The following is a 14446-nucleotide window of genomic DNA, read 5'->3' as shown; positions in this document are numbered from 1 at the left end:
CTAATTCGGTGTGTATTTATCACAGATGCTTCAAACAACTTTCTAAAGATCGTTGACATCTAGTGGAAGCAGTAGGAGTTGCGAACTGAATCCTTTCTCACTGTGGTATCTTTAAAACAATGACACTAAATAGTACAGTCACAAAATTCTCTTTTTTTTAATCTATTTTTCACAGGTTTTTGCCTGCAATATGAGTTTTGTTATACTTACAGACACCATTCAAACTGTTTTAGAAAATTCAGAGTGTTTTCTATCCGAATGTGTTAATAATATGCATATCCTAGCTTCTGAGTTGGTGTAGGAGGCAGTTAAAAATGGGCACATATTTCTTTCAAAATTCTCAATACTGCCCCCGTGGCCCGTAGAGGTTAAGGACAACAAAGTCAAGGTATTGGAGTGGCCATCACAAAGCCCTGACCTCCATCCTATAGAACATTTGTGGTCAGAATTGAAAAAGCATGAGCTAGCAAGGAGGCCTACAAACCTGACTCAGTTACACTAGCTCTGTCAGGAGGAATGGGCCAAAATTCACCCAACTTATTGTGGGAAGCTTGTGGAAGGCTACCTGAAACGTTTGACCCAAGTTAAACAATTTAAAGGCAATGCTACTACATACTAATTGAGTGTATGTAAACTTCTGACCCACTGGGAATGTGATGAAAGAAATAAAAGCTGAAATAAATAATTCTCTCTGCTATTATTCTGACATTTCACATTCTTAAAATAAAGTGGTGATCCTAACTGACCTAAGACAGGGAATTTTTACTTTGATTAAATGTCAGGAATTGTGAAAAACTGAGTTTAAATGTATTTGGCTAAGGTGTATGTAAACTTCCGACTTCAACTGTATGTCACTCCCTTTGGTTCCTTCCCTAGGTGTCATTGTTTCTGTTTCAGTTTCCTTTCTGTGCGTTGTTCGTTTTTCTTGTTTTGTTCATTTGTTTATTAAAATATGCACTCCCTGAACTTGCTTCCCGACTCCCAGCACACACGTTACATTGGCCATTGAGAATGGCTGACACAGACAAAATTGCCGGCCTATTGGGAACAAGCGCCGTTCGTACTGGGCTATGCAAGAATACTAAATTAATTTGAGTAATGGAGAAGTACAGAGATAAAAAAAAGTAATATATTGCCTAATATACACTTTCTCCCGAGTCTCCCTCCCAGTGCCAGAGCAGCCTCCTCCTGGGAGAGGTATAACGTTTTTCAGCCCTGCCCCTACAATGCATTAGCCTCAGGCCCACAGAGCAGTAGAATGACCTCACCACTGTCTCAAGCCGCATTGCTCCCGTATAAACCCAGATGTGAGGCGTCACTAACTCTACTTTAATGCAATAGAAGAAAAATAACAAAGAGGAATATTTCACAGAGACGCATCACAAGTCCGTTGGGCTTCTTTAGAGAAGCCATCCAGTGCTTGTGCAACAACAACAAGCGCAAGCAGCATGAGCCAGAGAAAAGGCTCTAATCTGGGAAGAGGGAAGCAGCTGGAATCAATAGTTGATGAGTGGGGAACAAAGAACAATTGTTAATAGACATGCAGGGTATTGCAGAAGAATGAGGTAAAGAAGAAGAGGGGGAACAAGACAGTAGACATAAAGAGGGCCAGCTTTTCTTTCATTCTCTCTAATCGTCAGTCCTCAGGGATTCGCCAGCTCCTTTTCATCAGTCATCCAGAAGCACGTTGAGTCAGGAACATAAATGCCGTGGTAGAACGATGAACCAGAGCTGCAGGTGAACCCATACTGCAGCTCGTCACTAGCAACCCCTCAGGGAAACAAATCCACAGACACAATGAGACAAGGATTCATCCAACATAAATGTGAAGGTGGAAAAAACAAGCTCAGTTTTGATCGGTCTCGCACCAAAATGCTTGTTGTTTGTCATCAGTCTTTGGCATGGTGTCTTTCAAAGCACTCATATAATTTCAATACCATTAATAGATATGAGATGGGTTACAACAGAAACATGAAGAGCCTCTACCTCTTCCACGCTCAGACTAGAGCTAGCTTACCAAAGGCCATGACTTTTTAACAGAACATACATTATTGCTACCTGTTGCCATGCCAACCCCATTAATTTGTGTTTCATACACTTCACTCACAGTAGCGCATGAAACACCATAATTTGACGGTGCTTGTACAGGCTCACCTTTGGCACTGCAGGCAATTTTACTTAACACATTTATGTTTGCCTGATATTTTATCTCTCCATGTTCTCCCACCAGAGAGAAAGGCATACTGGTCAGTTTATAAATCATTTTCGGGGAATTCCCCTCCCAATGACTGACGTACTGGAGGCCACCTGCAACCCCCGCGAAGCTGGAGGGCCCCAAGTTATTTAGGCCCCCCCACTCACACACTCAACTATAATGTATTGAACATTTGGAAATGTCTATTCAACAAATGTTGTGATCCCGCCCAATCCTTGCTCTGGTGTTTTGGGGCATTTCTATAGATAACGTGAAGTAAGTAGGAGCATATCAAATTGGGTGTCAGATGAAAGCTAAGGGTCTATATGTTCCATCTTAAAAATGAGGAATAATTAAAGGCTTTGATTTCTGGATAAACAGATTGAAAAGGGGTCAGAGAAAACATCTACCAGAAAAAGTCGTAAAAGGGATAAAAAACACATCAACACTTTTATATTTAGTTTTGGAGAAATTGTTTACCTTCTGTAACTTTAAGACATATTGCCGTGTGCCTTGTAATTCCGTTACCAAAAACCCACATATCTTTAAAAAAAAATCTAATTTCTTTCACTCATGAGGAGGAGGATAATGACAGTTCACAGAAGTAAGACATAATGGCATAGTGATTTTACTGATTTCAATTTGGTTTATGAAGTCTTACGTGATCAAAACTCATACTTTCGTTACCTATTTGGTAATGGCATTATTCAAAACATCTGTAACAGAATTACTGCAACTGAATTGGCTACAATGGGAAATCATGATAGTGACAAACCACAGTTTGACATTCTGTTATGTTCAGCTCATAGTCTCCTGTTACTGTCCTCTCTTCTACTGACAGACTGTTATGTTCAGCTCATAGTCTCCTGTTACTGTCCTCTCTTCTACTGACATACTGTTATGTTCAGCTCATAGTCTCCTGTTACTGTCCTCTCTTCTACTGACAGACTGTTATGTTCAGCTCATAGTGTCTCCTGTTACTGTCCTCTCTTCCACTGACATACTGTTATGTTCAGCTCATAGTGTCTCCTGTTACTGTCCTCCCTTCCACTGACATACTGTTATGTTCATCTCATAGTGTCTCCTGGTACTGTCCTCTCTTCCACTGACATACTGTTATGTTCAGCTCATAGTGTCTCCTGTTACTGTCCTCTCTTCCACTGACATACTGTTATGTTCAGCTCATAGTGTCTCCTGTTACTGTCCTCTCTTCCACTGACATACTGTTATGTTCAGCTCATAGTGTCTCCTGTTACTGTCCTCTCTTCTACTGACATACTGTTATGTTCAGCTCATAGTGTCTCCTGTTACTGTCCTCTCTTCCACTGACATACTGTTATGTTCAGCTCATAGTGTCTCCTGTTACTGTCCTCTCTTCTACTGACATTCTGTTATGTTCATCTCATAGTGTCTCCTGTTACTGTCCTCTCTTCTACTGACATACTGTTATGTTCAGCTCATAGTGTCTCCTGTTACTGTCCTCTCTTCCACTGACATACTGTTATGTTCAGCTCATAGTGTCTCCTGTTACTGTCCTCTCTTCCACTGACATACTGTTATGTTCAGCTCATAGTGTCTCCTGTTACTGTCCTCTCTTCCACTGACATACTGTTATGTTCAGCTCATAGTGTCTCCTGTTACTGTCCTCCCTTCCACTGACATACTGTTATGTTCATCTCATAGTGTCTCCTGGTACTGTCCTCTCTTCTACTGACATACTGTTATGTTCAGCTCATAGTGTCTCCTGTTACTGTCCTCTCTTCCACTGACATACTGTTATGTTCAGCTCATAGTGTCTCCTGTTACTGTCCTCCCTTCCACTGACATACTGTTATGTTCAGCCCATAGTGTCTCCTGTTACTGTCCTCTCTTCCACTTACATACTGTTATGTTCAGCTCATAGTGTCTCCTGTTACTGTCCTCTCTTCCACTGACATACTGTTATGTTCAGCTCATAGTGTCTCCTGCTACTGTCCTCTCTTCCACTGACATACTGTTATGTTCAGCTCATAGTGTCTCCTGTTACTGTCCTCTCTTCCACTGACATACTGTTATGTTCAGCTCATAGTGTCTCCTGTTACTGTCCTCTCTTCCACTGGCTGTTATGTTCAGCTCATAGTGTCTCCTGTTACTGTCCTCTCTTCCACTGACATACTGTTATGTTCAGCTCATAGTCTCCTGTTACTGTCCTCTCTTCCACTGACATACTGTTATGTTCAGCTCATAGTGTCTCCTGTTACTGTCCTCTCTTCCACTGATATACTGTTATGTTCAGCTCATAGTGTCTCCTGTTACTGTCCTCTCTTCCACTGACATACTGTTATGTTCAGCTCATAGTGTCTCCTGTTACTGTCCTCTCTTCCACTGACATACTGTTATGTTCAGCTCATAGGGTCTCCTGTTACTGTCCTCCCTTCCACTGACATACTGTTATGTTCAGCTCATAGTGTCTCCTGTTACTGTCCTCTCTTCTACTGACATTCTGTTATGTTCATCTCATAGTGTCTCCTGTTACTGTCCTCCCTTCCACTGACATTCTGTTATGTTCAGCTCATAGTCTCCTGTTACTGTCCTCTCTTCTACTGACATTCTGTTATGTTCATCTCATAGTGTCTCCTGTTACTGTCCTCTCTTCTACTGACATTCTGTTATGTTCATCTCATAGTGTCTCCTGTTACTGTCCTCTCTTCTACTGACATACTGTTATGTTCAGCTCATAGTGTCTCCTGTTACTGTCCTCTCTTCCACTGACATACTGTTATGTTCAGCTCATAGTGTCTCCTGTTACTGTCCTCTCTTCCACTGACATACTGTTATGTTCATCTCATAGTGTCTCCTGGTACTGTCCTCTCTTCTACTGACATACTGTTATGTTCAGCTCATAGTGTCTCCTGTTACTGTCCTCTCTTCCACTGACATACTGTTATTTTCAGCTCATAGTGTCTCCTGTTACTGTCCTCTCTTCCACTGACATACTGTTATGTTCAGCTCATAGTGTCTCCTGCTACTGTCCTCTCTTCCACTGACATACTGTTATGTTCAGCTCATAGTGTCTCCTGTTACTGTCCTCTCTTCCACTGACATACTGTTATGTTCAGCTCATAGTGTCTCCTGTTACTGTCCTCCCTTCCACTGACATACTGTTATGTTCATCTCATAGTGTCTCCTGGTACTCTCCTCTCTTCCACTGACATACTGTTATGTTCAGCTCATAGTGTCTCCTGTTACTGTCCTCTCTTCCACTGACATACTGTTATGTTCAGCTCATAGTGTCTCCTGTTACTGTCCTCTCTTCCACTGACATACTGTTATGTTCAGCTCATAGTGTCTCCTGTTACTGTCCTCTCTTCCACTGACATACTGTTATGTTCAGCTCATAGTGTCTCCTGTTACTGTCCTCTCTTCCACTGACATACTGTTATGTTCAGCTCATAGTGTCTCCTGTTACTGTCCTCTCTTCTACTGACATTCTGTTATGTTCATCTCATAGTGTCTCCTGTTACTGTCCTCTCTTCTACTGACATACTGTTATGTTCAGCTCATAGTGTCTCCTGTTACTGTCCTCTCTTCCACTGACATACTGTTATGTTCAGCTCATAGTGTCTCCTGTTACTGTCCTCTCTTCTACTGACATACTGTTATGTTCAGCTCATAGTGTCTCCTGTTACTGTCCTCTCTTCCACTGACATACTGTTATGTTCATCTCATAGTGTCTCCTGGTACTGTCCTCTCTTCTACTGACATACTGTTATGTTCAGCTCATAGTGTCTCCTATTACTGTCCTCTCTTCCACTTACATACTGTTATGTTCAGCTCATAGTGTCTCCTGTTACTGTCCTCTCTTCCACTGACATACTGTTATGTTCAGCTCATAGTGTCTCCTGCTACTGTCCTCTCTTCCACTGACATACTGTTATGTTCAGCTCATAGTGTCTCCTGTTACTGTCCTCTCTTCCACTGACATACTGTTATGTTCAGCTCATAGTGTCTCCTGTTACTGTCCTCTCTTCCACTGGCTGTTATGTTCAGCTCATAGTGTCTCCTGTTACTGTCCTCTCTTCCACTGACATACTGTTATGTTCAGCTCATAGTCTCCTGTTACTGTCCTCTCTTCCACTGACATACTGTTATGTTCAGCTCATAGTGTCTCCTGTTACTGTCCTCTCTTCCACTGACATACTGTTATGTTCAGCTCATAGTGTCTCCTGTTACTGTCCTCTCTTCCACTGACATACTGTTATGTTCAGCTCATAGGGTCTCCTGTTACTGTCCTCTCTTCCACTGACATACTGTTATGTTCAGCTCATAGGGTCTCCTGTTACTGTCCTCCCTTCCACTGACATACTGTTATGTTCAGCTCATAGTGTCTCCTGTTACTGTCCTCTCTTCCACTGACATACTGTTATGTTCAGCTCATAGTCTCCTGTTACTGTCCTCTCTTCCACTGACATACTGTTATGTTCAGCTCATAGTGTCTCCTGTTACTGTCCTCCCTTCCACTGACATACTGTTATGTTCAGCTCATAGTGTCTCCTGTTACTGTCCTCTCTTCCACTGACATACTGTTATGTTCAGCTCATAGTCTCCTGTTACTGTCCTCTCTTCCACTGACATACTGTTATGTTCAGCTCATAGTGTCTCCTGTTACTGTCCTCTCTTCCACTGACATACTGTTATGTTCAGCTCATAGTGTCTCCTGTTACTGTCCTCTCTTCCACTGGCTGTTATGTTCAGCTCATAGTGTCTCCTGTTACTGTCCTCTCTTCCACTGACATACTGTTATGTTCAGCTCATAGTCTCCTGTTACTGTCCTCTCTTCCACTGACATACTGTTATGTTCAGCTCATAGTGTCTCCTGTTACTGTCCTCTCTTCCACTGACATACTGTTATGTTCAGCTCATAGTGTCTCCTGTTACTGTCCTCTCTTCCACTGACATACTGTTATGTTCAGCTCATAGGGTCTCCTGTTACTGTCCTCTCTTCCACTGACATACTGTTATGTTCAGCTCATAGGGTCTCCTGTTACTGTCCTCCCTTCCACTGACATACTGTTATGTTCAGCTCATAGTGTCTCCTGTTACTGTCCTCTCTTCCACTGACATACTGTTATGTTCAGCTCATAGTCTCCTGTTACTGTCCTCTCTTCCACTGACATACTGTTATGTTCAGCTCATAGTGTCTCCTGTTACTGTCCTCCCTTCCACTGACATACTGTTATGTTCAGCTCATAGTGTCTCCTGTTACTGTCCTCTCTTCCACTGACATACTGTTATGTTCAGCTCATAGTCTCCTGTTACTGTCCTCTCTTCCACTGACATACTGTTATGTTCAGCTCATAGTGTCTCCTGTTACTGTCCTCTCTTCCACTGACATACTGTTATGTTCAGCTCATAGTGTCTCCTGTTACTGTCCTCTCTTCCACTGGCTGTTATGTTCAGCTCATAGTGTCTCCTGTTACTGTCCTCTCTTCCACTGACATACTGTTATGTTCAGCTCACAGTGTCTCCTGTTACTGTCCTCTCTTCCACTGACATACTGTTATGTTCAGCTCATAGTGTCTCCTGTTACTGTCCTCTCTTCCACTGGCATACTGTTATGGACAGCTCATAGTGTCTGCTGTTCCTGTCCTCTCTTCCACTGACATACTGTTATGTTCAGCTCATAGTGTCTCCTGTTACTGTCCTCTCTTCCACTGACATACTGTTATGTTCAGCTCATAGTCTCCTGTTACTGTCCTCTCTTCCACTGACATACTGTTATGTTCAGCTCATAGTGTCTCCTGTTACTGTCCTCTCTTCCACTGACATACTGTTATGTTCAGCTCATAGTGTCTCCTGTTACTGTCCTCTCTTCCACTGACATACTGTTATGTTCAGCTCATAGTGTCTCCTGTTACTGTCCTCTCTTCCACTGTCATACTGTTATGTTCAGCTCATAGTGTCTCCTGTTACTGTCCTCTCTTCCACTGACATACTGTTATGTTCAGCTCATAGTGTCTCCTGTTACTGTCCTCCCTTCCACTGACATACTGTTATGTTCAGCTCATAGTGTCTCCTGTTACTGTCCTCTCTTCCACTGACATACTGTTATGTTCAGCTCATAGTCTCCTGTTACTGTCCTCTCTTCCACTGACATACTGTTATGTTCAGCTCATAGTGTCTCCTGTTACTGTCCTCTCTTCTACTGACATACTGTTATGTTCAGCTCATAGTGTCTCCTGTTACTGTCCTCCCTTCCACTGACATACTGTTATGTTCAGCTCATAGTGTCTCCTGTTACTGTCCTCCCTTCCACTGACATACTGTTATGTTCAGCTCATAGTGTCTCCTGTTACTGTCCTCTCTTCCACTGACATACTGTTATGTTCAGCTCATAGTGTCTCCTGTTACTGTCCTCTCTTCCACTGACATACTGTTATGTTCAGCTCATAGTGTCTCCTGTTACTGTACTCTCTTCCACTGGCTGTTATGTTCAGCTCATTGTGTCTCCTGTTACTGTCCTCTCTTCTACTGACATACTGTTATGTTCAGCTCATAGTGTCTCCTGTTACTGTCCTCTCTTCCACTGACATACTGTTATGTTCAGCTCATAGTGTCTCCTGTTACTGTCCTCTCTTCCACTGACATACTGTTATGTTCAGCTCATAGTGTCTCCTGGTACTGTCCTCTCTTCCACTGACATACTGTTATGTTCAGCTCATAGTGTCTCCTGTTACTGTCCTCCCTTCCACTGACATACTGTTATGTTCAGCTCATAGTGTCTCCTGTTACTGTCCTCCCTTCCACTGACATACTGTTATGTTCAGCTCATAGTGTCTCCTGTTACTGTCCTCTCTTCCACTGACATACTGTTATGTTCAGCTCATAGTGTCTCCTGTTACTGTCCTCTCTTCCACTGACATACTGTTATGTTCAGCTCATAGTGTCTCCTGTTACTGTCCTCTCTTCTACTGACATACTGTTATGTTCAGCTCATAGTGTCTCCTGTTACTGTCCTCTCTTCTACTGACATACTGTTATGTTCAGCTCATAGTGTCTCCTGTTACTGTCCTCTCTTCCACTGACATACTGTTATGTTCAGCTCATAGTGTCTCCTGTTACTGTCCTCTCTTCCACTGACATACTGTTATGTTCAGCTCATAGTCTCCTGTTACTGTCCTCTCTTCTACTGACATACTGTTATGTTCAGCTCATAGTGTCTCCTGTTACTGTCCTCTCTTCTACTGACATACTGTTATGTTCAGCTCATAGTGTCTCCTGTTACTGTCCTCTCTTCCACTGACATACTGTTATGTTCAGCTCATAGTGTCTCCTGTTACTGTCCTCTCTTCCACTGACATACTGTTATGTTCAGCTCATAGTGTCTCCTGTTACTGTCCTCTCTTCCACTGTCATACTGTTATGTTCAGCTCATAGTGTCTCCTGTTACTGTCCTCTCTTCCACTGACATACTGTTATGTTCAGCTCATAGTGTCTCCTGTTACTGTCCTCTCTTCCACTGACATACTGTTATGTTCAGCTCATAGTGTCTCCTGTTACTGTCCTCTCTTCCACTGACATACTGTTATGTTCAGCTCATAGTGTCTCCTGTTACTGTCCTCTCTTCCACTGTCATACTGTTATGTTCAGCTCATAGTGTCTCCTGTTACTGTCCTCTCTTCCACTGATATACTGTTATGTTCAGCTCATAGTGTCTCCTGTTACTGTCCTCTCTTCCACTGACATTCTGTTATGTTCATCTCATAGTGTCTCCTGTTACTGTCCTCTCTTCCACTGACATACTGTTATGTTCAGCTCATAGGTGTTTTCTTTCTCTTTCTGTTGTCTGGAGGTCAAACCAAGTGTTAAAACAGTCTGAGTCTGGACAACCCCTCTCTCTCTTCTCTCTCCTTCCAGTTAATGTCACCTCTCCCAGCTCTTACTGACACCTACCCATGAGCCCCCTCTCTTTCCATTTAATTTAACCAGCATCCTCACCCACTGAGCACCGACCAACACGGGACGTCCATGGACGTTGAAAAGTAGTTGAAATTTGCTCAGTCCACCCTGGCCTTGTTGTTAAGGCCCACTGAAGGGCCGGACTGGACCAAATCTGAACCTATCATAGACGTATGTTTCACATTTGGATAGCACAGTACAACACAATACAGTACAATAGAGTATAGTACAGAAAGGTAGAGTATAGTACAATAGAGTAGAGTATACTCTACTCTACTGTTCTCTACTCTGCTGTTCTCTGCTGTGCTGTGCTGTGCTGTGCTGGGATGTCCAAACTTGTGAAACATGAGGACAATGACATTCATTACCATAGTTATTCATTTCTGTGTAGTACAGATCAGGGACCAATGATGTAATTCAAACTCAAGGTGCCATGTCATAGCTGACACCCCAGTTTTTACGGGATTTTGCATTAAAAACGTGTGAGATTTTACCGTTATTACGTTACCAAAGTTTGTATCTGCTCAGTTAAATTCATTTTTGTACATTTTTTCAGTGGAAGTTGTTAAAAGTATGCCTTGTGCATAGATTTGTATGTTTTGTTAAACATTTAAGTCAGTGGTTTTTGTTTGGCATACATTTTAACATGAAGACGCTGAGTCAAAGCCTAATTCCGTTACCGTGGAATTGCCATTTAATATTCTGAGTGGTGCAATTGTATTTATTCAGAACATGATCTTGTAACTACTTCAGTCGTGATGGCTGCAATCAAATGCAACGGGAGAGTTTGTTCTCTAATTGGTTGATTTATCGCAGGCGTACCCGGAAAGAGGCCAAACTCTAAATCACCACAAATGTAATTTAAGTTTTATAAAAACAAACAGTGGCTCTGATGAAAAAAAAACTAACGGAATTCAATCTGTAGCTGTACTTTTTCACACAGTCTACCTTAGGCTACTATCTGCGTGCACATTAGAATTCACCAAAAACAGTTATTTCACACTCCATAATAACATTTTGTATCTATCAACATTCAAAACGTGTCAAATATCAGTAGGTTCGTTAGACACTATGCAAAATCTCGTGCTCGCTATTTGGTTCACTGCTCTGCTCAATGCGAGCGTTCTGTTGCGATGTACTCAGGTCGAGTAAGTCAATTTGCACGTCTGTGGAGTGGTTAATTACCTATATATATTTATATTTACCTGTTTATTTACCTATTTACAGTGTGTGTGTCTTTGCGCACGTGTTTGTTAGAGTTTATGCTCCAGTGAATAACAGTGCCATTCAACACCTGAAGGCCATAGTGTCGGACCAGGGCCTCGTGCTTAATACATTGACTGCACAAATGCAGTTTTCCTGCTCGCTCTCATTCCTCCTGTTTTCATCATCCGTCTCCATCAGGCTGTGTGCACCTCTGCCTGGTTTCTGGGAGGCCCGTCAGTCTGTGTGTGGAGCGTGTCGACAGGGGGAGTTGTCACCTGGGACCTCTGCTCTCATCTGTGTGTACCAGAGTTCTGCTGGGCATAGGATCACAATGGATCCAGGTCTATTCTTATCTCTACGCTGTGTGGCTTGGCCCATCTGCTGGAGCCAGCCCTGTAGTCTTAACATGGGCTGATAGGCCTCTCTGATAGCTATCCACCACTATCAGCTTGGCTCTGAAGTGTTTGGCTGGCATGCGGAGGGAGTGGAGCTCAGAGCTCAGCCACCCATGGGAATAGTCCAGTGAGCGACAAGGCTGCATTAGACACATTTACACTGATATGAGTCACCACACCGACAGGCTTTTTGGGTCACTGGAATCTAATCAAGGAAACAGAGAGATAGGGAGAGAGAGCAGTGAGGGGTGGGGGGAAATCATGAGATAAATACCGTGCCAACCAATACAGACGATTTCTTATTAAATGTAGTTAAAGTGACCTCTGTGAGGGCTTAAGCAACGAGTCTGGGTTAGAGGGCGAGATAGAAAGGACGATAAGTGAATTACATTTACGTGATAAGGCTCAGACACATGAATTTAAAAGGTAGCTAGTGGTAAGGTTGGAGGAAAATTAGGGTGGTGTGTGTGTGTGTGTTTGTGCATCGTGGCCATAATGTGAATGGCTTAACTGCTTAATTGTTTGTTCCCAGCAGTGTCTCTGTCCCTGTCTGCCTTAGTGGCTTTCTTCATTATTAATGAACCCTAATTACTAGCATCCTGGACATCTGTGCAGCCCACCCTGCTCTCCTCTTTCTATCACTCTCACTTTCTCCTCCAGTCAAAGGAAGGAAAAAAACAGGATGGCAAGCTGTTTTCTCTCATCGCTCCACGCTGCATTTCACCAGCCCTTATCTATTTCTCTGCCCTTCCTCACCTCTGCCCCTCCCCACTTCTCTGTCCCCATCTTTCTCTCCTTCGAAAGAGCTATCTGGTTCTTACCCAACATGCTTTTCTCTGTCTGTCCCCCGTCTGCAGGAAGCTGTTGGAGGTGAAGGTCATTGATGATGAGGAGTATGAGAAGAACAAGACCTTCATCATCAAGCTGGGGGAACCTGTGCTGCTGGAGATTGGACGGAAACACGGTCTGTGCAGAGCAAAAGGAGCAGCCCCACGTTATCTCTGTCAGTCACAAATGTTCTGTTTCACACGATCAGTCACTGGAAAAACACAACGGCTGCATATAAAGGATAGAATGGTAGTTGTGGAAGTGCTGTAGGTTTTATTTGACCTCAGCGGTTCCATGTTGTAAGTAATAAGGTTGTGGCACATAGAATCACAACACATGACATCCTTAACCAGTAATTGATTTTATTCCAAATATAGTTATGTTGCTTTCTTACTTTCAAACATTATATTTAACGTTTTCTATACAGATGAAAGCCTCAGTAACACACAAAAAGATATATATACACACACTGATTTAATATTCTCAGTGCCTTTGTCCTGCAACGTGATACCCACGAGAAAAACATTTTTACTCCCCCCCTCACAGAACTCTGTGTATCGATGCATTGGTATACTGTTTATTCTCAGAGCAGTCATTTGATAAGTCAATTACATAGCATTTTTGTATACCGGTACATGCTATATAGCAGTAGGTAAGGATAGGTTGATATTGAATTGTTCCTCTGCTTCACAGGAGACTCCAATGACAACAAGCCAGCAGGAACTGATGAGGAGGAGGTGTCCAAGATGGGCTGTCCCAGCCTAGGAGAACACACCAAGCTGGAGGTGGTAATTGAGGAGTCCTACGAGTTCAAGGTAACCCACAAAAACAAACCCCCACATACGCACAGTCCTTTCTACTCTGTTCCCTTCTGTCCTCATCTGCCCCCCAGTCTAATCCAGTCTCTGCAGCATAATATTTATTAAAAGCATGTCTTCTGCCAGTTAGAGATCACTGTCTCATTACTCCTGTTGAGCCCCCCTCCCACCTCCCGAGAGGAGACAGTGTGGACAGAAAGGCCAGTCAGATCATCTGCACTGAAACCAACAGATGTGTCTTTGCCCTCTGTTAAAGATTCCTAAACAAACAAATGTAGTAAACAAACAGGGCAAGATGACATTGCACACCGCATAAACATTAGACCAACCCTGACCTCATCCACCCCATACAACGCTTCTCTGTCCATTCTATCAATTGATAACTCTATTTTACGATAGCTGAAATCAGATTGTTGTTATTTTCTTGCTTTTTTGTTTGTTTGTGCGTGTGTTCGTGTGTGTGTGTTTGTGTGTTTGTTTGTGTGTGTGTGTGTGTGTGTGTGTGTGTTTGTGTGTTTGTTCGTGTGTGTGTGTGTGTGTGTTTGTGTGTTTGTTCATGTGTGTGTGTGTGTTTGTTTGTGTGTGTGTGTGTGTGTTTGTTTGTGTGTGTGTGTTTGTGTGTTTGTTCGTGTGTGTGTGTGTTTGTTTGTGTGTGTGTGTGTGTGTGTTTGTTCGTGTGTGTGTGTGTGTGTGTGTTTGTTTGTGTGTGTGTGTGTTTGTGTGTTTGTTCATGTGTGTGTGTGTAGAACACAGTGGATAAACTGATCAAGAAGACTAACCTTGCTCTGGTGGTGGGCAGCAGTAGCTGGAGAGAGCAGTTTGTCAATGCTGTCACTGTCAGTGCAGGTGAGTGCCTCTCTCTCCTTCACTCCTACCATCTCTGGGGCAGACTCGTTAAAGCTGCATGCTCTTGCATTAACGGAGAGTCAGAGGTGTGTTGTTCAGGGCAGAGAAGTCACACTACTTTAGGAGCGGTAATGAAGTCACAGACATGCAAGTTGCTGTTTGAGAATTTATAGATACAAGTTGAAGCAACAAAAGGATCATGAATTTTGAAACGGTGTAAA

At 42.9% G+C, this 14446-nt stretch overlaps 1 protein-coding gene across 2 annotated transcripts in view; it reads left to right on the top strand.

Annotated features, from left to right (window-relative positions):
• slc8a4a (solute carrier family 8 member 4a) overlaps positions 1-14446 on the top strand; it is a 50958-nt gene that overhangs the window by 33706 nt on the left and 2806 nt on the right. For both annotated transcript variants that reach the window (XM_029701117.1, XM_029701119.1), the window contains 3 exons: positions 12591-12697; positions 13255-13376; positions 14126-14225. In XM_029701117.1, coding sequence (XP_029556977.1) covers positions 12591-12697; positions 13255-13376; positions 14126-14225 — 329 coding nt within the window. The remainder of the gene's footprint in view (positions 1-12590; positions 12698-13254; positions 13377-14125; positions 14226-14446) is intronic.

The sequence above is a fragment of the Salmo trutta genome, chromosome 19 (genome assembly GCF_901001165.1).
Source record: "Salmo trutta chromosome 19, fSalTru1.1, whole genome shotgun sequence".
Taxonomy (NCBI): Eukaryota; Metazoa; Chordata; class Actinopteri; order Salmoniformes; family Salmonidae; genus Salmo; species Salmo trutta.
This window is presented reverse-complemented; position numbering and strand designations above follow the sequence as displayed.